Source organism: Convolutriloba macropyga, chromosome 10, assembly GCF_964194025.1.
Source record: "Convolutriloba macropyga chromosome 10, txConMacr16.3, whole genome shotgun sequence".
In the NCBI taxonomy this organism is placed as follows: domain Eukaryota; kingdom Metazoa; phylum Xenacoelomorpha; order Acoela; family Convolutidae; genus Convolutriloba; species Convolutriloba macropyga.
Genome location: NC_134477.1, coordinates 30,015,676 through 30,038,834, shown reverse-complemented (window position 1 = coordinate 30,038,834; position 23,159 = coordinate 30,015,676). Strand labels below are relative to the sequence as shown.

At 32.6% G+C, this 23,159-nt stretch overlaps 1 protein-coding gene across 1 annotated transcript in view; it reads left to right on the top strand.

Annotated features, from left to right (window-relative positions):
* The first annotated feature begins 11,634 nt into the window (after window positions 1–11,634).
* Window positions 11,635–23,159, top strand: part of LOC142348428 (uncharacterized) — a 27,419-nt gene continuing 15,894 nt past the window's right edge. The window contains exons 1-5 of the mRNA XM_075399786.1: window positions 11,635–12,194; window positions 12,525–12,693; window positions 13,004–13,079; window positions 14,248–14,392; window positions 14,846–14,976. Coding sequence (XP_075255901.1) covers window positions 11,711–12,194; window positions 12,525–12,693; window positions 13,004–13,079; window positions 14,248–14,392; window positions 14,846–14,976 — 1,005 coding nt within the window. The 5' untranslated portion in view covers window positions 11,635–11,710. The remainder of the gene's footprint in view (window positions 12,195–12,524; window positions 12,694–13,003; window positions 13,080–14,247; window positions 14,393–14,845; window positions 14,977–23,159) is intronic.

Here is a 23,159-nt window from a genome sequence, read left to right as displayed (position 1 = left end):
AAATAGCTACAGCAACGATACACGAAAGTGGCGTAATGGTGTTTTATTGTGGCTGTAGTAACTGATTAACTGATCCCTCGGCACATATTGTCTTAATTTTGAAAGTATGACATTACGTTCCTAATTTCTGCTTGATATGATCAATATGAATTTGTAATGCGAATCTATTATCTATTTTAACCCCCAAGATATTTAGAAATGGCTCAATTTTTGTATTACTCTGATTAAATTGGAATGATAAAGCAGCTACACTGGCCATAAGATTTAGCGGCAACGTTTTTTGAGATTAAGCACCAGCTGATTGCTCTTGAGTTAGTTGTTTATGCTTCTCAATTCAGTGTCCATGTTATTTGAGTTTGCAACGCCTTCTAAATTTGTATCATCCAAAGACAATAACTTCCACACTTTCGCTGACTAATAGTAGGTAATTAGCGTGTACGATAATAAAAGGGGACGTAAACGCGATCCTAGCGGAGCACCATAATTCATTTTACACACGTGTGAAGAGGCGCCATTAACAATAAATCTTGGCATTATATTTTGCAAAATATAATTTGGACCGATTTATACAGTTTCCAACGACACTGTTGTTAGTTTCATTTGTCTCTATTAGTACTCAATGATTAATGGTAAATCGTATCATGCATTTTTTAGATCTAAAACGAAACTTATTGTATTTTCATGTCTCATTTGCAGAGGATTATCTTGTTTTTTACAGAATTTTCCTTTGTTGATAGTACTAATGTAGAAAATATGTAAACTGAATTGAGAACCATAAACTACCGGATCGCAAGCAATCAGCTGCTTCTGAACCTCAACACTTCGCAGTTTATCTCACGGCTAGTTTAGCTGATTAACAGCCGCCCTCATCTTCTCAGCCGGCTATTATAGCGCTCCTATTTTTTTTTACTTCAACGAACTTTTTTTCGCTTTACCATTTTGCCGCTTTTTCGACATTTTGCGTGAAATCTTTTTAATAGCCGCCCTCATCTTCTCAGCCGGCTATTATAGCGCTCCTATTTTTACAATTCAAAGAATTTGAATTGTATTGGGGCGCTGTCTTTTTTTTTTTTTTAAGATCTGTTCACACATTTTCATGATTTTTGAAGTCAAATTGGAGTAGTGATTTTGGTCACGCCGAAACAGGAAATGGAGCGAAAAAGCGAGTGGTTTTGCGGCGTGAATTTTTTTCGCTCTAATTTTAAAGTAGAGTGAGAAAACGGTGTTTGAACAAAAATTCGGTTTCTTGGTAGCGGTTTTTTGTTCACATGCGGCAATTTAACTCTGATTTTTACTGTTTTTTTTTTCAATTTTTTGGATCGGATTTTTTCTAAATGGTTTTCCCAATCTATTTACAGCTCATTGTAGGCCTAGTTTTTTGTTTGAATTAAATTTTCATTTCTCGGTGGTGGTTTTTTTGTTCACATGCGGCATTTTGACATTGATTTTCTGTTTTTTTCTTATTTTTTTTATCTGATTTTTTAAAAGTGGTTTTCTCAATTCACTCATAGCCATTCTAGGTCTAGTTTTTTGTTTAGTCAATGAAAATTCTTTGAATTGTACGTCAGGACTTGTCCTGCTATGTTTTTTTACTTCGTCGAATAAAAAAATGTTTTGCTTTACCTCATTTTGCCGCTTTTTCAACATTTTGCGTGATATCTTTTTTGACTTCTCTAGGCTAGTTTCTCTCTTCTCTCATTCTGCTAAAAGTGATTTTGAACATCAGTTGCTCAGCAAAGCAATTCAAAATGAACAGAGTCAGTATAAAATTTGAAGTCAGAAGTACAAACCGGATAAACCCATAAAGCCCAATTTTAAGCCCATAAAGCCCAATAATGCCCGCTATTTGAACGTCGTTCCTATAACTCTTAGTTACCATCTCTAATACTTATTGGTATTGATAGTAGCCCCTGTAGCCTCTCTCTAAGAAACAGAAGTACGTTATGTTCAATTACGAAATGCCATCAAAATAAATCGGACTTAAAAAATGTTTTTGTACAAAAATCTTTTTTTTTCAATATCTTCTATTCTTTCAATCCCAATCATGCTTATTGGAATCAACGGCGGCTATTTTCCGGCAATCTGCCGGGTATGTTTGACTTCTCTAGGCTAGTTTCACTCTTCTGTCATTCTGCTAAAAGTGAATTTGAACATCAGTTGCTCACCAAAGCAATTCAAAATGAACCGAGTCAGTATAAAAAATTGAATTCAGAAATAGAAACGGGATAAACCCATAAAGCCCAATTTTAGATGCCCGCTATTTGAACGTCGTTCCTATAAGTCTTAGTTACCATCTCTTATGCTTATTGGTATTGATAGTAGCCCCTGTAGCCTCTCTCTAAGAAACAGAAGTATGTTCAACTACGAAATGCCATCAAAATAAATCGGACGTAAAAAATGTTTTTGTACAAAAATCTTTTTTCGATATCTTCTATTCTTTCAATCCCAATCATGCTTATTGGAATCAACGGCGGCTATTTTCCGGCAATTTGCCGGGTATGTTTTATCATTTCAATTCAATCAGATTAATTAGAACTGAGTCAGTTTTTAGGTATCTTGTTAAAATAGATAATAGGTGCGCATTCCAGGGCTTTTTTACTCCTAAGATTGTATGTTTGTCTGCTATTTCTATTTTTTCCAGTAATTAAGTCTGCTTCAAAACGTTTTGTTTCCTTTTTTGTCTTAACTTTTTCCTACATTCGTTATATTTCGATAAGCATAGAATTGTACTTTATGAATACAATGAGCTTGATTTCGCTTTTTACACGTAATGTTTTTCAACAATTATTAAATCACTGTATACTTTTATGTTTCGTATTTGAGACTTAAATTGGCGTAAATATATCTGTTACTTCAAGAAAAAGTTTGATGAATTAGCAATCACAATATTCATGGCTTCTTCTTTAAATATGAGAAGTAATACTTTGAAAATGGATTTTAACGGAAATTTTGTAGAGTTTTACTAGCTTTTCATATCTTGTAAAGGGAATTTCGCAAATTTTGATTTTGTCCTCACGTTCCTTAGCTTGTTTGCTAAACTATCATTATGTGTTTAAGGTCCAAAGTTCTGATGCTCTAATACCTAAACCGATACTTTTTCAGTCGAGTTCTGATGAATGATTTTGTCGCACCGAGTAATAGACGTTTTTTGGTAGGTTGCAAATTCGAAATGCTGCTTATTTGCCGTAATACTCAGGTTTTTCTGTGTTTAGATGTTGCTGTTTGAAATGTCCAAGTACATATCACCGCGTGCAAATCGTTTACTTTCCCAGTTTACATTTTCTTGAAACCTATCAACCAATTTGTTGAAGAATGATCGTAGATGGAATCTCGTTTGGTAATGGACTTTTAATCCTGTAATTAAATGATAAATATGAGGTCATTGTCTTTCGATTTGGCGCTCTCAGTCGAAAATTGAACCTAATGAATGATGATGATGGCGTCGTTGACTGGCAATGGGCGGTCGAGGGATATATGAGTTGAATGAGCTTAGTAAGTTTTCGATGCTGAAAGTTTCCATCTCAAAACACTTCTTTGCACCTCAAAAATAATTTGATTAATATAGCTCATTTGCAATTCCAAACAGACCATGAACTTTATAATTTATGCTGTTTTCCGCTGTTGGAATAATAAGCCTGGGCGAGACCACGCAGAATTAGTTCGTTTATCACCTTTCATCATTAAAAAAAACAAGGCGGCTCGTTAATGTGCGTTCGCACATGATGTTCCGACCCGAGCTCATCTACATTTTTGACTTAATTGTCAAACAAATGAAGAGATAACAAAAATAGATGTTTGATTTAAAAAAAATTGTTACAAAACCTAACTGCTAATTGAATTACATAATGCCATGCCTCATTACAGCGCTCACGAGATCAGCCAATATAAATACCACGAGAAAAAACAATAAACAACAATATAAGCAAAAACAAAAAATCTCACGGCAGTAACAACGTCAAAATGCAAACAGATAAAACCTTAATTACACAAATTTAGTTTTTCCTAACTACACAGCAGATGGAAGTTTTCCCTAATGAGATTAGGTAAAAAGTTGAAAAATAGAAGAAAATTAACGCTAAAGTCAAAGATCAATCAACATTTCTTAAACCAAATAATTTCAAAAGTCTAAAAAAATCTTTAGCTTATAAAATAATTCTTGATAAATTAAAAAAAAAATATTATGAAACTAATGGAACCTGTCTTTGCTTAAGATAAGCCATATGAATATTCTAAACACGCAGAAAATCTCAAAAAATCGCGAGCGATTTACACAAAGACGCAGAAAATCTCAAAAAATTACGAACAAAAACATAAATTATTGAAACCATTAAAAAATCATTAGCTATTATCTGAGTTTTACGTATTTTTTTAGTTTTGATTCATACTAATTAAGCTAAAAATATACTGAAAGAGAAAATAAGTTCGTTCATTTGGGCCAAATTTGAAAATCATTGGGATCTGTTATTACCTGATAAAGCTAAAAGAAGAGAAAAAAGAAACACAAATACACCACTCAAAACTTTTTTTAATGAAAACGCATATTGTCCAACAAATAAAACATCAGTTACGACGTAATATCAATAGACAGGTTAATTTTTGGAATTCAAGGAATTGGATGGGACCTCTCAATGACGAGAATATGTTAAGTTGACGAAAAGAACAACAAAAATTGAAAAGTTTGAAAAATTTTTGAAGATGTATAATATCATTATTTATAAGACTATTGGCTATAAACTGACTGCTTCAGGCAACATCACTCATTTAATCGTCAATTACAATATTATGAGACCGATCAGAATTTTACGGCTACCTTAAAATAAAAAAAATAAAAAACAGAAAACTCAAATTTAAGCGAGAAAAGTTTCAACGCCATTAGAGAAAGAACTTTTCGGTATAATTTCCTCTATTTTCAAAATTTTTAACAGCTAGTTGATTGTTCTGATTCTTGCGAAATGACTTGAAAAACAACAAATATATTAAAACCACGAAGTTTTCAAGAAAAGCCCTAGTATCAAAGACATTAAATTCAATAGTTTTCAACGGAATTAAATAAACACGCTAAATTCCGCCTCGATGGAATAGCAGTCATAGGTTTCATTCATCGGTCATTGATAACTCATAACAATAAGTCGTATGGCAAAGAAAAATACATCAAAACCACGAAGTTTTTGAGAAAACCCATAGTATCAACGTCATATAATTGAATAGCTTTCAATTGAAGGCATTTAATACGCTAAAGTATGCCTAGATAATGTGACGACAAGGATGTTTGTCTTTCAAAAGTTATCAATAAGACGTTACAACATGTCATTGACTATGAAAACAACAACAAACACAGGCAAAATCCAAAAATTCAGTAGAAAAGTGCGAGAAAGTGTCGAAGCCATTTAAACCATAACCTTTTTTCTCTGAAAACTTTTTCTACGATGCATTGAACGTCTTTTTTAAGCCAATGGGAGCTATCAATATTAGGAAAATGTAATGAGATTTCGAAAAGATGCAAAATTACTAAAAAGTATGCGAAAATTGAAAATTATGATAACTCGTGCACCGAAGTCAGAAAACCAATTGTTAGAAGACAAAACCGCTAACTAGATAAATTGTTGATGTAGAACAAAACGCGGGTATGTCATTACTGAGACTGACTTACAATCCATGAAAATAAGCTTAAGATTGATTTATGTTAAAAAAATTAAAAAAAAAAACATTTTTAAAGTCAACAGCCAATAAACTCAATAGCTTTCATAGGAAGTCAATGGATACGCTCAGCTATGCCACGATGTGAATACAAGGATGTTTTTCATGCCTAGGTAATCAATAAGACATCACAATATGTCTTATGAATATGACAAAAAACAAACACAGGCAAAAACCAAAAATTCTGTAGAAAAGTGCGAGAAGAAAGTGTCGAAGTCATTTATACCATATTTTTTTCTCTGAAAGTTTTATCTATGATACTTCGGACATCTTCGCTAAAACAATGGTAGCTATCAATGTTAGGATGACGTGATAAGATTTCAGAATGAACCAATAGAGCGAAATGTCCAAAAATTAAAAAAAAAATGAAATCTTGTGACATTGAAGACGTATAACCAATAATTAATTGATAAAACCGCTAATCAGATTAATTTTGATTGCAGTAGAAAGGAGGAGGGTCCTGTTTTTACTGAGCCGAGCTTACAGTTCACAAAATTAAAAATAAGTTTATGATTTACTAATATTAAAAAAAACTCGAAAATTTATTTTCAAAGTCTTAACAGCCATTAGCTGTCCACTCACAGCATTAGATAGGTTCACTTAATGCTCCTTGCAAAATCTATTACACCTTTAGTCAACAATTTTATGCCATAGGATTCTAAAACTTTAGTAAAACCTCAAAAAGAAAATCAAAATTTCATTTGAAATTACAAAAACTGAGATACGAGTCCAAAAAAAAACATGATCGTTCCCGGGGAAACGAATTTTTTGTTCATTGGGCTTCAATTGATTGTAAATGAGGTTTGCAATTAACGGAGCCTCGATATGAAAAGTGACTAGCCTCTAGATGACTTGAAAAAACAAAAAAATGCAAAATTTTCTTAAAAAAAGAGCTCCCAAAAAGAATTCGAATTTTTTTTTGATATTAAACTTCCCTCTGAGACTAGAACTTGTCTTTTTTATCTCCTTTCGTCTATTAAGAACCAAATATTGATTAATTTTGTGGCGTGAAATTTAGTTTTGAATTAAATTTTTCGTAGAAAAATCTTTAATTCGAACAAAAATTACTGTAAAAATGAACAAAAGTGAACCAAATATACCATGTTCACATGAAACTTTAAACCTCGATAACTCCTCGAAAAAAAACGAAATTCAAAAAAAATCTTTTTAATTTCGAATTCTACGCTGGACGAGCTTTTTAATGATACCACACACATTTCTCTACGATGAATATATCGGTCGGCCAAAATTCACGGAACAAAAAAAAACCCAGTTGAGTATATAGTTCCTCCCCCCACAAGTGGGGTCGGAACAACAAGGAGGCTCGTTAAAATGGTGTTCGCACATGACATCTTCGCTAAAACAATGGTAGCTATCAATGTTAGGATGACGTGATAAGATTTCAAAATGAACCAATAGAGCGAAATGTCCAAAAATTAAAAAAAAAATGAAATCTTGTGACATTGAAGACGTATAACCAATAATTAATTGATAAAACCGCTATTCAGATTAATTTTGATTGCAGTAGAAAGGAGGAGGGTCCTGTTTTTACTGAGCCGAGCTTACAGTTCACAAAATTAAAAATAAGTTTATGATTTACTAATATTAAAAAAAACTCGAAAATTTATTTTCAAAGTCTTAACAGCCATTAGCTGTCCACTCACAGCATTAGATAGGTTCACTTAATGCTCCTTGCAAAATCTATTACACCTTTAGTCAACAATTTTATGCCATAGGATTCTAAAACTTTAGTAAAACCTCAAAAAGAAAATCAAAATTTCATTTGAAATTACAAAAACTGAGATACGAGTCCAAAAAAAAACATGATCGTTCCCGGGGAAACGAATTTTTTGTTCATTGGGCTTCATTTGTTTGTAAATTAGGTTTGCAATTAACGGAGCCTCGATATGAAAAGTGACTAGCCTCTAGATGACTTGAAAAAACAAAAAAATGCAAAATTTTCTTAAAAAAAGAGCTCCCAAAAAGAATTCGAATTTTTTTTGACATTAAACTTCCCTCTGAGACTAGAACTTGTCTTTTTTATCTCCTTTCGTCTATTAAGAACCAAATATTGATTAATTTTGTGGCGTGAAATTTAGTTTTGAATTAAATTTTTCGTAGAAAAATCGTTAATTCGAACAAAAATTACTGTAAAAATGAACAAAAGTGAACCAAATATACCATGTTCACATGAAACTTTAAACCTCGATAACTCCTCGAAAAAAAACGAAATTCAAAAAAAATCTTTTTAATTTCGAATTCTACGCTGGACGAGCTTTTTAATGATACCACACACATTTCTCTACGATGAATATATCGGTCGGCCAAAATTCACGGAACAAAAAAAACCCAGTTGAGTATATAGTTCCTCCCCCCCACAAGTGGGGTCGGAACAACAAGGAGGCTCGTTAAAATGGTGTTCGCACATGATATTCCGACCCGCGCTCAACTACATTTTTGACTTGACTGTCAACCAAATGAAGAGATAATCAAAAATAGTTCTTTGAATTTTAAAAAACCGTTAAGCAGAACACCAAATGAATTACATAGTGCCATGCCTCATTACAGCGCTCAGGAGATCTGGCATTAATGAGACTGCGCTAGAAAACAACCAAACAACAAAATAATCAAATACAAAAAACTTTTTACGGCAGAAACTCAACATCTAATCTTTAAAGCACCTAGTAACAACCTCCAAGCAATTAGATAAAACCTTAACTGCACAAATTTAATTTTTCTTTGCTACAAAGAAGATTGGACTTTATTTTAATGAGACTAGGTTAGCATTTGACAAAAAGAAGAAATTATGAGGCGAAATTCAAAAATCAACCCATATTTTTTAAACCAAATATTTTCAAACATCTTAATAATCATTAGCTTTTAACGCAAAAAATTATTAGTATATTTAGTAAAAAGTCATTAAGAAACCAATAGCACCTCTCTTGGTTTAGACTAAGCCATTGAAACGGAATAAAGGTGAAGAAAAACTCAAAAAGTTAGAAGCGATTTGCAAAAAAAAACACATTACTGAAGCCATTAAAATCATTCGCTGTTATCTGAATGTAACGTTTTTTATTCCAATTGTTATTTTAACTGATTCAGTTAAAATTATACTGAAATTTTAAATATGCACACTTGGGCCTCATTTGAAAAGCGTTTGGATCTGTTATTACGCGTATGTGCTTAAAGAAGAGAAAATGAAACGCAAATATTGACGAGTCACTAAACTTTTATGAAAACGCATATTGTCCAAGGAACAAAACATCAGTTACGACGTAATATCAATAGACACGTTAATTTTTGAATTACGAGGAAGTTGATGGGACCTCTCAATGAAGAGATTTAGATACAAGTTGACAAATATACAACAAAAACTAAAAAAATTAAAAAAATGATCGAAAGTAAATAATATGGGCTTTAAAGTTATTTGCTATAAACTGACGGCCTTGAGTAACTTCAATCCCTCATTTAGAAGTTTATGAGAAGTTATTTTACGGCTAAATAAAGAATAAAAAAATGAACGCTAAAACTGCAATTTCAAAAAATGAAAGGCAAGTGTCGAAGCCATAAGAAAAACTTTTCAGTAAACTTTTTATTTTAAAATTTTTTTAACCACATCAGTATTCATTTTTGTAACAATGTGACTTCACAAAAAAACAATAAAAGCTAACAAATATATGAAAACCACGAACTTTTTGAGAAAACCCGTAATAACATAGCAAATAAATTCATTAGCTTTCAACGGAAATCAATAAAGAGTTCAAATTAAGTTTTGGCTCGATGAGTAGGCAACAATTTGTGTCAATTTCAGGTCGTCCACAATAAATCATATGGCTATGAAATTGACAGCAAGTACAGGCAAAAACCAAAAATTCAATAGAAAATTGCCGGAAGACAGTTTCGAAGCCATTAAAACCATAAGTTTTTCTCTGAAAACTTTATCTAATATCAATTGAACGTCTTCTCTAACAAATGTGACTGTCAAAGATAAGATAATGTGATAAGATATCAATTAAAACCAAAATTCTGAAGAAATTAACCAAAAACTAAAAAAAACTAAAATGAGACGAAAACTACCCTTTTTATTGCCTTTCGTCTGTTATGAACACGAAATTGTTTCATTTGTAGTATAAATTGCAATTTTGAATTAATATTTTAATAGAAAAAATCTTAATTTGAACAAAAATTACGCTAAAAGTGAACAAAATCATGCCAAATATCACGTGTTCACACAAAACTTTAAACCTTGATTACTCCTCGAAAAAAAATTCAAAAAATCTTTAATTCTTAATTCTACACTGTACGAGCTTTTAAAGAATACAACTCGCATTACTCCACGATGAATATCGATCGGCCAAAATTGTCTGAACAAAAAAACCCATTTGAGTATATTGTTCCTCCTCGCCCCCACAAGTGGGGTCGGAACAATTATTTTTGCCTTACTAATATCTTCAAGTGCTTCCCAATGAGATATTGATTGTGCTAGATTTCCTTTTTTCGTCAAAAAGGCCAACTTTGCTATCCCTCGATAAAACAATAATCGGGTTTTTGAGACTTCTAGGGTACACTATGAGCGACTGAGATGTACTTCTCGTAAATACTCAAATACATATATTGCTATTTTAACAACTAATTGTGCTGTTTGATTGTAATTTTCTGGGCCTTCATTTGTTCATTTAGATAACCCTATCTGCTTCACGTTGCCATGTTATGTGTTTTCGAAAGTTCCGTCACCAAACGTATTTTAATCTTAGACGTAAGTTTTTACAGATCTGTTTCGCTAATCAGTTCTATTCTAAGGTCATTAATTTTTTATCAGCGATTTTACTGATAGATTACTCAATTCAGTTCTGACGGATTTAGGTAAAGTTGGGGCTGACGCGCAAGTCGTAAATGCGTTAAAGTACGAACCCTGATCTTCAAAAAATTTTCCCTATTAGTTGTTGGTGATTCATAAAAGAATTAAGCTTGATAGGAAGACATTTCTGCTACCTATTGTAAATATTTTATATTCCATTTGAGTTCTAATGATTACACTCCGAGAAATCAAAATCATAACTACACGAAGTAACTGATGCTGTTGATAACAGTCGTATAAAATTCGAAGACATAAACGAGGCAGTTTTTTGGCAGTTTCATTGATAATTTTTAGGAAACTAATGTGCACTGGATTGTGGGTTTTAAGTACAACTGTTTAACTGCTCTCAAACAAAGTTGGTAGCAATTGTTTTTAGTACTGCGATCGTTTTACGTTATTTTGAGCTTGACTGAGCTTTTTGTCATCAAAAAGGGGATACAGGCAAAGCCCGAAGAGAATTAAGTGACTTAACAGCTATTTTAGAGCCTTGCACTTTACTGTTAGCTAAGTATACGATTCACCGAACATTGTTTTCAGATGACATAAATTAATGGTGTGAAGGGCAGTTCTTAATTATAAGAGTTTGACCCCCCCCCCCCCCTCCCTCAGTGACCCCCGACTCACCCCGTCCACTCGCCACCCTGGACCACCCCACACCAAGCTCGCTGGTCGTTTGATAGCAATTCGCCCGACGTTAATCGGTTATGTCTATCTTGTTTTGTATTTTTTCAATGGAAGCACTATATTGTAGCACAACAACTTGGCAAACAGTATATGGACAAGCAGTTCAACCAGATTTTAGAGTTAGCAGAGAAAACGAAAATGTAATGAAAACGAAAATCATTTAAAGACAATATTGTGAAATCTCCTTGGAAACGGTGGATTTAAGTTGTTTATGGAAGGCTGTTTTCAACTTGAAAAAGTTAGAATTGATCTTTTTAGAAGGTGTATGAGCTGTATTGAGAAATTCTGGGCTAAGCACAAACTTGCAAGAGCCCCTTTTATTCCGTCGATCTAACCGCTCCGAAAACAAATTTTTTTGAACTGCAACTTTGAAAAAATCTTTTGTTTAGGTTTAATGTTTGTTGCTTTTATAGGTTCTGTATGTTAGTGCTTAATGACATCATGAGGTAACAAAAACAGCCGGGAAATAAAATGTTCGACATAAAACGGCGATATCAGAACGTTGAAAACATTCTGAACGAACGTGCCCAGAACTTAGACAGTAGCCAGGCTGCAATTCGTCGCGAGAAGGTCACACATATTAAACACAATGTGAAGAATTTACATATTTTGGGCTACTTTGTAATTGCTGTTCTAGTTTGTTTGTACACATTTCGTTTAGTATCAAATCATATCCATGCAGAAAATTCGAAATCATCGTTCCAACAAGTCGCAAGCGATGCGTTTGATTCTAACCCGTTTTCAATTTACAACTTTGACTTTTCGTACTTCACAGGAGCGATTAAGAATCAGCAAAAGCGAACTAGTGTCAGCGACTTGCCTCGACAATTAGCTTCAACTGAAGACTTGTGTGATTTTTACCGATTCACAGACGATGCTCTTACTGATGAGAAATTTAATTCTGAGTTCAAAAATACAAAGCCAATGATTTTGTTCTTCTATCAGGATTTGAAAGGAACGATAATTGTTGAGCCATCTGGTCATAAAATAAGAGGGGTGATGTAGAATTTTGCAAGTAATGTCACCATCTATAAAAAGTATTACAGATTAAAACAAAGAACTTAATAAACGCTTCACAAAATTTGTAGGGTTATGCGATCCTGTAAATCGATATAATTGATTCTGAGATTATTTCATCATGGGAACATGTCGCCGCAGTTCATAAAAATCGTGTTCTCAGATCGATTAAAAAGTTTAGAAAAACGAACTCAATACTATGCTTCGAACTCAGATTTTTTGTTTTTCCTCTGCTTTTTTAATGACTCAACAATTTTATTCGTAATAGATTGGGGTTATCCACATGCTTGGCAATACGCCAAATTGAACTCAACGTTCAAAGATACAATTGTGCAATTTGGACGATCTGTCGATGCCGACTACGAGCTGAGAGAGACTACATTTAGTCACTTCCTCAAGAATCTAATTGGTCAGACAGATTTACGCGGAGAGCCGTGGTAAGATTATAAATGTTCCTTTCCAAGTCTGTACTTTAATCACGAAAAAGATAAATCCCAAAATGGGTTTTATTCCGTTTGAATGAACGCTTTTGAGTTGATGATCATCGTTATTCGTTCAAAAGTGTCAATTATAGAATAATGTTTATCGCCATTCCAAAAAGTTTTAAAACTTTGTCCTTTTTTCAAATGTATGATTTGTTTGATCATCTGGAGTATCTTATGTTACCAACAAGCAATGATAAAATTAGTCAAATCGTCAGCTAAAAATCGATAAATAAAAAACGTAATCGCTTAACATTTGTTTTAGGCAGATTCGTGATTCACAGTTGCTGTCGGCAAACAGGCACAATTTGTTGAAGAAGGTCAAATTTCTGGAAGAATGGGTATGTTTGAATGCAACTGTTAGCCTTAGTTAGGCATTAAATGGAGAGCCTATGCTTGCTAATGGTTGCTGTTTTATTTCAAAAATACTATATTGCATGCTATGGATGCTAATTGGAGGCATCCAAAAAGTTAACACATAAGGTTGATGGATAAATTGGAAGGTTGCAGTCAATTGATTTAGGCGTTTAGTCATGAAGTCAGAATACTAGCCCGATATCACGTAATATCTGTTGAACTTAAGCGTTTTAAATTCAGCATCATGTTGTGCTTTATCCGAGTGCTTTTTCTGAGTGTCCGCGAGAAGACTCCCTTCTAAGTGAAACCATCTGATTTTTGCTGGAGGCAAAACTCAAATAAAGAATAGAAAAGAGTCAAGGAAAAGGTGTCAAAATTAATAGTCAAAAGGTCTAAGTAGGGCGCAGTAAAAACGTATATTCGTACGTGTTTTCCACGTGCATTCTGACTTAATTACAAACTAATTAAACAAGTTCAGGTGGCTCGTGAACAGTTCGTGTTCACGAGTATTCACGAGTCTGCTTCATCTGTGAGAAACACAGCTGAAGATAATAGTTCTGATATACATTTTAACCATTTTTTTTTTCAAAATTTACTCCAATGTTCTGATAATCTTTTGCTGTTCTCATCTATAGGGTTCGTTTGATAGTTTTAGACTTCCGACCACTTCCCTCAATTGTTTTGCCCCCCACCCACGCAGTGACGATTGTTTCACAGGAATTCTTTGGACGTTATTTGGTTCTGTTTGTTAGTTAAAATTTATCTAACGTTAGATCTCGTCATCGAGTAGTTCTGTATCATCCAGAATTTTCCAGTCACTTAACTTTCTTGTACTGTTCTTGTTCTGGTTTTTGGGTGTTTGCCCAATGTTTACGCTGATCTTAATTATGAAGAATGATAAATCAAACATAATACTGCTGCAAAAGCTACAGTGATAACTGCCCTGCGGTTTGTTCTAAATGTTCTATGAAAAGATGAAATTCGTTTTGGCATTCGATATGGCATCGTTTCACCATAAATTAATATTTGAAAAAATAATGTATTTATAGAATGAGATACCGTCAGGATCAATTTATGATGTCCAATAAAATGATCTTCGAAATGAATTTTGTTGACCGTTAGAACTTGAGCTATACTAGGAGTCTATTTTAGAATTCAGACAAATCCAGCTTGCAGCTAGGCACCACGCTCTCTTCCACAGGGTTTCAGCTTAACCCAAGTGGGGCCACAGTGGTGGGCGTTGTGAAGGGGAGGATGAGAGTATTCATATATCCGGCAGCTACCACGCCACCTGCAGGTAGGCCATGGGTTGTATGAAAAATATCGGAGGGTTTTATGAAATTGGGCATCATTTCATAAATCTTGCTCAATTTTTACGATTCGAAGTATTAACTAAGAAATTTCGTCAGATATATTGAATAAAAAAAACTCAAGCAATATTCCTACAAGTTATAGCTGAAAATAGTTCAGATGAGTTAGAAAAAATATGCGAGTTTTGAGATTCGACATTGCTTTATATATAGGTTATAAGTGTTAATGCTTATTTTAAGAAGCTTAAGACTGTCTTGGACGGATTAATGTGATTAATTTTGCTTAAAATTTGAAGTGGTCAAATTTGGTGATGCATTTCATTGCATATTTTCCTTGTCTTATTTTACGCGACAGATTTCAAAAAATTGTCATATCGTTACAACTATGCCCTTGAGTATCAAGTGAAGTTTATGATGTTTTGCTAGTACATCCGTTCCAGGGTACGAGCAGGAAGTCGATATGCTGTCCTGGTTTGAACTGATATATCCTAAGCTGACCGCTACCCAATCGGCACAGAGAGGACAGTCACCACTCGAGTGCATTCTAGAAGCAGGCGAAATACTCTACATTGTGAGTTGAAATAAAAACTTCATTTTTAGTAGCTCTTGATCAAAATTTGAAACAATTAGCTCTGATTAATAGCAGCAAAGCGATAGCAGGGTATTATTGGCACTCTTGTTTATTTGCAATTCAGAGAATTTGAATAGTATTGGTGCGCCGTCTTTTTTTGACAATCCAAAGGATTTGGATTGTCTTGGTGTCGTCTTTACAACTCTAAAAGGGGCCTTCAAGTTCGAAAAGCAAAAACAAACGAAACGGGATTAACCAATGAAGCACGGGTACTAATACTCAAGTGTTTAATTGCTCTCAAACGAAGTTTGTAGCAATTATATTAGTCCTGTCGGTCTTTTTTATGCAATTTTTCGCTTGACCGATTTGTCAGGCCAAGACCGTTTTGGAAACTTATACTTATGGTGTGAAGAGCGGTTCTTAGAGGTTTGATAATAGGGTTTGCTGCATAGTTTCTAGTGGTAATGTAATGGTTTTAACATTTTAAGATCACGAATTTTAGCAATTGTTTGATAAAACTTGAATTTTTTTTTCAGTTTTTTCAAAATTTATTGTCATTATCTAAGTTTTTCCAGCCCCAGGAACCAGGAAACCTCCTCTAGGCCTTGATGATAGGTTACTGAATATTTTTTTGGCCATAGAATAGTTTTCAACTTTTTAATATCATAAATTTTGTCGATTTTTTCATAAAATTTGCAATTTTTCAAGTTTTTGACAAATTTTGTCATTTTATAAGTTAATCGAAACTCAAGAGCCAAGGAACCTCCTCTAGAGTTAGATAATAAGTCATTGTATAGTTTCTAGATGCAGTTGAGTGTTTTTGAAGATTATAACAGTTAACGATTTTTAGCATTTTTTCGAAATTTTTGGCAATATTTTTTGAAATTGCTTGTCATTTTTTCAAGATTTTTCCAGCCTCAAGAGCCAAGAAACCTCCTTCGAGGTGTGATGTTAAGCTGCTGCTTAATTTCTAGAGTTAATGGAATGGTTATCATTGTTTTAATGACTCGAGTTTGCAATTTTTTGATAAAGTTTAATTTGAAAACTTTTGAAAAATGTTATGTATGGATCTTTATGAGCCAGTGAAACTGTTTAAGGCTTCAAATAGGGATTGTGAATAGTCTCTTGAGACAATTGAATTGTGTTCTGAAGACATTAATATCACGAATATTAGCAAGATTTTGCTAAAATTTGCGATTGTATTTTAAATTTTTGCATATTCTTGTCCTTTTCTTAGTTTAACGGTCATTAATGGCCAATGAAGCTTTTTAAGTCTCGCAGATGGGTTACATGACAACAATCCAAAGACAAATGTTTTTTTTGAACATTTTCTTTACTGCGAAATGTGGAAACTTTTCTTTTGAATTTTGCACTTTCAGTTTTCTATATGATTTAGTTACTAACAAGGCTAGAAAACTTGAATTTGTAGAGTCAAATCTTATCATGGAAAAAATTCTTAGCTCTCTCTCTCTGTGTGTGTGTTGGCTGGCGTTTTTTCCTTCTCTTTTTTGCTCACGTTTAATCTCGCGCTCTCTATCTCCTTAACTCTTCTGTTGATGCCGCACTTCAGCTGCTGTTATTTGGCGTGATGTCATCATCTATTACACACACCTCACGCCCCTTCAATTAAGCTAAAGCTAGCCTCACTAAACCGTGGCTAGCAACTGACGAAGCCAACCGCTCGCCGGTCGTTTGAGAGCAATTCGTCCGACGTTAGTCGGTTATGTTTAAAGAATTGATTCAGCGCATTAAGTTGTTAGATTTCCTTAGAGTATACTGCTACAGGTACTACTCTTACTATCCTCCTATATAGACTGAATTCCAGCTTATTCACCAAATCTGATAAAACTCTGCACCAAATTATGACTTTTGAGAAAATATAGGCTATCATCAATTTTTTCTATAACTGTTTCAATCGCAACGTCAGTAAGGGGGCTCAACGGCGGTTATTTTTAGGGTATTTTTCTGTTTTCTCTTTTCACGCGTTTAGGCACACATGTTTATATGCGATAAAAATTAATGTTTCTGTTGCAATTACTTGCACCCTAATAAAAAGCTTAGGAAAATAATCCAGGGAAGTGAAGTGTGGACATCTGTAAATGCAGGGCAGCTGCGAATTTCCTTAAATGTAGAATCAATGCAACGGTCATTAATATTAATAGTCGCGAGTAGTATATCGTGAGCAAGACAGGGGGGGGGGGTAAAAGGAAATACCTATGTATTAACATTAGGTATAGCCCATTTTCTCTCAAATCCCAAAGATGTACCTCACAGCTTGATACCCACGCTGTTCAAGCGAGGGGGATTATCAAGTTAATCCCTTAATATTAAATTTTTAAGGTCATTCACTCATTCCCATATTGCACTTTTATAATGTAAATTTCCAAAGACGTACCTCACAGCATGACACCCAAGCTGTTCTCTCAAAGGGGATTAGTTAGGTAATGTTTTAATATTAAATTAGATAGGGTGACTCATATACACTTACGTACGGTTTACGTGATTTCCAAAGACGTACCTCACAGCATGACACCCAAGCTGTTCACACTAAAGGGATTAGCAAGACAGTGCCTGAACAACGAATCAGTAAGGCCATTGACCCCCTACCAGTTTACACTTTAATAATGTAAATTTTCAAAAGTGTACCTCACAGCATGATACCCAAGCTGTTCACACTAAAGGGATTAGCAAGATAGTGCCTTAACAGCAAATCAGTAAGGTTATTGACCCCCAACCATGTTCCACTTTAATAATGTAAATTTCCAAAGACGTGCCTCACAGCATGACACCCAAGCTGTTCACACGAAGGGGATTAGACAGATAATCCCTTAATATTAAATTAGTAAGGTAATTTACCCCTTCCCATAAAAGACGTACCTCACAGCATGACACCCAAGCTGTTCACGCGAAGGGGATTAGCAAGATAGTGGCTTCACAACAAATTAATAAGGTCATCGATCCTCTACAAAATTACACTTTAATAACGTAAAATTCCAAAGGTGTACCACACAGCATGACACCCAAGCTGTTCACACGAAGGGGATTAGCAATTTATTGGCAACAAACTCTCAATTCCTGACACGAGACATCCAATTATTGCCAAAAATAGCAAAATGTTGAAAATACCAAATTCGTACCAAAAGAACCAATTCTAGCCGAAAATACTCGTTTCTAGTCCAGAAATACACCATTTTTAGCAAAAAATACACAATTCTTATGTTAAAAAAACCCAGGTCTAGCAAAAACTGCGCAGTAATTGCCAAACGAACACTCAAATCTTCCCGAAAAATACCGATTTTTAACACAAAGTGGAGATATCTTGTCAAAGAACAACCAAACTCCACCCAATTTGTTAGAATTTTTCAAAAAATACCCAAATAGAAAACGAAATAACAAAAATTCATCAAATATTTATCCAAAACATATCATAAATTAGACAATCTTGCCATCATCTGTATTTATCAAATTTCTTCCCGACAATCCAATTATTTAGTGACCTGACACACATCAACTTTAGACATCGTCTTTTGTGATGATGAATCTTCTCCGCTGATTCATATAGGTTTTATGAGCACAAACTTGTCACGAATTATTTACAGTCGTCTAAAATTAGTCATAAAATGCATCAGTTTAATCAGTAGTTCAACAATTACGTCTTACTATCTTCAAAATTACGAACAATTAGGTGATCTCATCCATGTTGGTGGGTCACTGACCTCTTTGACAAAAAGTGTAGTTCAACTACTTCGTATGATTGCCACAATTGCGGATATCCAGGCATTGTATGGGCTCATTGAACTAATGTGAACAAAATATAACCCACACTAATGGCAATATGATTTATCATACTTTATCAAAGCATACAGAGCTCACGTGCTATAAGTATTACTCATAACATCGTAATAATTACGTCACTATTGCGTCATAATGACTTCAGTTTTTATCATAATGTATAAACAAAAGTCCATTTCATTGTGCTTCTTTTTTCCTTCTGTTCAACAGCTCAACAAAAGCTAGCTTTTATTCTTATCTTGAGACAATTTCTTGCTCCTGTTGCAAAACCAAGTTATCATTAATAAACCCTTCAGTGAATATTCGTCATCTCCAGGACCTCTTCCTATTTCCCATTCCACGTAAGTCATTTCTGTTATGAAATATGAAAACAAGCAAGAAAAAACAAACAAATGACTATTTTTATCATCGTTCTCATTCGCAAATAGCATATTAATTCTTCAGAGGGAAAAAAAGATTCACCAATACGGGTAATTTATACTTAGCATTAGTTTTTTTTTTAGTATGTCAACCGTCTTCAACCAAAAAAAGGCTGAAATAACATCAAATCTGTGAAATTGAACGAAAATCTCAAAGCCCACATCTTCTTCCCCGATTTCAATGATGATGTTGCAATTATAAAGGAGAGAAAAACCTGCTACGGCTGGGTAGCTGATCCTCCATTCTCATTTCCGAGGCAGCTCCTGGTCTTCATTATTGCTATCGAGAATTTGCCTGAAGTCTCTGTTCCATACAAACAGACAACTGTAGACTTCTACAAAAACCGCATCGAAAACACAAATTTGCAAGTGTCAGACAACATGAAACTGAGCAGATCAGTCCGTGAGCAATTCTGTGATTATGAGTTGTCCTATAGACCAATGCATGAAAATCAACTGGGATTTTTTGAGGAGGAGAGAACTTAAATTTCTCTGGTGTGTGTCTGACGAGTATGACAATTTGCAGGAGCAGAAACCTCATCGGGATTGTGACGACTGGGAAAATGGGTCATTGACAGAGAGTATCATTGCAAGTATAGAGGAAGAGAACGCAATTGAGTTCAAGTTTGGCAGCAAAAATTGCGACAAGGCAGTCCCCTTTTTGTATTTTTCTACAGAAACTGGACAAGATTCAATGAAAGTACAGGGAGCATCGACTGTTGAAAATACTTCACTCAAGTCTGCCAAAACCATCCTCAGTAAAGTAGTCGATGAGTGTGCAGATAACCAAGATCATAGTTTTTCTCATGATGCAATTGAAGCAATGTCTGAAAAAACTTCCCTCAAATGTGAGCAACCGGCGTATTGTACACAAAAGACAGTCAAGAGAAGGGCTCCTGATGTCAATAACCCTGAGAGAGAGGGAAGTAGAAAGCCAAAAGTTGATGAAAAGAAAGAAAAAATGTGTCCTCTATCGGGAAAATTGAGACGACATACTGAGTTATATGGTAACTAAACTAGCAATCTGAGAAGTTATTCCTTTTGCAGATCATTTTTGTTTGTATTTCCTGTATGATTTCATATCTGATACTAGTATTTTTAGTGACGACTGATTGACTGATTAATTTGAAATATTCTGTTTTACACTCAGAAAAGCTGAAGCTCATGTATGCTTTTGAATTAATACTTTGATACTAATATTTAATTGAGTTTTAAAATACATTTTCGAAAACAATTTTTATCAATAGTTCAATTTTGAATTTAAATATTTATCGAAAAAAGCTTGTTTTGTAATATCTGCTTTTTTTCCTCAAAATGCGGGTTAATAGTCGTTGCAGAGACTGTGAAGTTGATTGGAAATAGTTGGGATGCAAATGATATGGTTATCAGATGATGGACCGTAGTCGACTTACGGACTTACGACCACAAAATATCTGTAAGGTTTTCATGTAGATAGATTTATTAACAACAGGTTTTCAAGTCCCTGAATGAGTTGAAAGACCAGATTTTTGAGGTAGAAATGAGCAAGACACGTATTGTACATAGAACCAATAATTGTTGGGTTCTTTATCCTCGTGTACGCCAAAATTACAATGTTGCAACATAAAAACATTTTCTTATCCTCTTTCCGCGATACAAACAAATATGAGTTGATTGAAATGGATACTGAGTCGTTACTTGGGACGTAGTGAGGAAAAATTTGACGAATTCAGTTGACCAGAAATACATCAAGTGTGGTACTGGATGATGCAAAGCGATTGCAGTGATAATTTCGCAGCAGACTCTAGCGACAGTTGTTTACCACGAATACTCTGCCATAATCATGGAACGTTTGATAAGAGAACACCTGGTTTTTCTAAGGAAGAGTTTTCGGTTAAGAACTTTTAGATATCGATACATACATATTATTAAGTATAAAATTTACAAATTTTTTAAGTGGAAAATCGTTTCCATAAATTTTTTTTTATTGTTTTGAAAAAAAATGTTTTAATAAAGAAAAATCTTTTAAAAAAATGTAATTTTTATAAGGTTTTTAACAAAAAAAAGGTAAATTTAGATGTTTTTTATCTATTTTTACATTTTTCAGTTTTTGAAGTTTTTTTCAAATTAAATTTTCAATTCAATTGGTTTTTTTATTAAAAAATGTTGTTTTACTAAAATATTTTTTTCAAAAATGTCGTTTTTACATACGGTTTTTATCTAAAATGTATTTTTTTTGTTTTTTCAGTTTTCTATATTTACATTTTTCAGTTTTGGAAGTTTTTTCTTGTAAAATTTTCAATTTAATTGTTTTTTTATTAAAAACATGTTGTTCTACTAAAATAATTTTTTTTTTCAAAAAGGTCGTTTTTTACATAAGGTTTTTAACCAAAATGTAAATTTCTTTGTTTTTTCATTTTTCTATTTTTACATTTTTCAGTTTTGGAAGTTTTTTCTTGTAAAATTTTCAATTTAATTGATTTTTATTAAAAAAAAGTTTTACTAAAATATTTTTTTTTCAAAAATGTCGTTTTTTTACATAAGGTTTTTAACCAAAAATGTAAATTTTGTTGTTTTTTCATTTTTCTATTTTCACGTTTTTCAGTTTTGGAAGTTTTTTTCATGTAAAATTTTCAATTTAATTGATTTTTATTAAAAAAATGTTGTTTTACTCAAATATTTTTTTTCAAAAATGTCGTTTTTTACATAAGGTTTTTAACCAAAAATGTAAATTTTGTTGTTTTTTCATTTTTCTATTTTTACATTTTTCAATTTCGGAAGTTTTTTTGTAAAATTTTCAATTTAATTGTTTTTTATTAAAAAAATGTTGTTTTACTAAAATAATTTCTTTTCAAAAATGTCGTTTTTTACATAAGGGGTTTAACCAAAAATGTATATTATGTTTTTTTTATTCTTCTATTTTTCCATTTTTCAGCTTTTGAAGTTTTTTTCAATGTAAAGGAAAAAACTTCAAAAATTGAAAAATGGAAAAATAGAAAAATAAAAAAAAACAACATAATATACATTTTTGGTTAAACCCCTTATGTAAAAAACGGCATTCTTGAAAAAAAAATTGTTTTAGTAAAACAACATTTTTTAATAAAAAAAACAATTAAATTGAAAATTTTACATGAAAAAAATCCAAAAATGAGAAATGTGAAATAGAAAATTAAAAAACAACAAAATTTACATTATTGGCTAAAAGCCTTATGTAAAAAACGTCATTTTTTGAAAAAAAATTATTTTAGTAAAACAACATTTTTTGATAAAAAAACAATTAAAATGAAAATTTTACAAGAAAAATCTCCAAAACTGAAAAAAGTAAAAATAGAAAAATGAAAAAACAACAAAATTTACATTTTTGGTTAAAAACCTTATGTAGAAAACGACATTTTTGAAAAAAAATATTTTAGTAAAACATTTTTTTAATAAAAATCAATTAAATTGAAAATTTTACATGAAAACTTCCAAAACTGAAAAATGTAAATATAGAAAAATGAAAGAACAACAAAATTTACATTTTTGGTTAAAAACCTTATGTAAAAAACGACCTTTTTGAATAAAAAAAAAATTTTAGTAAAACAACATTTTTTTAATAAAAATCAATTAAATTGAAAATTTTACAAGAAAAAACTTCCAAAACTGAAAAATGTAAAAATAGAAAAATGAAAAAAGAAAAAAATTTACATTTTGGTTGAAAACCTTATGTAAAAAAACGACCTTTTTGAAAAAAAATTATTTTAGTAAAACAACATTTTTTTAATAGAAAACAATTAAATTGAAAATTTTACAAGAAAAAACTTCCAAAACTGAAAAATGGAAATATAGAAAACTGAAAAAACAAAAAAATTACATTTTGGTTAAAAACCTTATGTAAAAAACGACATTTTTGAAAAAAAAATATTTTAGTAAAACAACATTTTTTAACAAAAATCAATTAAATTGAAAATTTTACAAAAAAACTTCCAAAACTCAAAAATGTAAAAAAAGAAA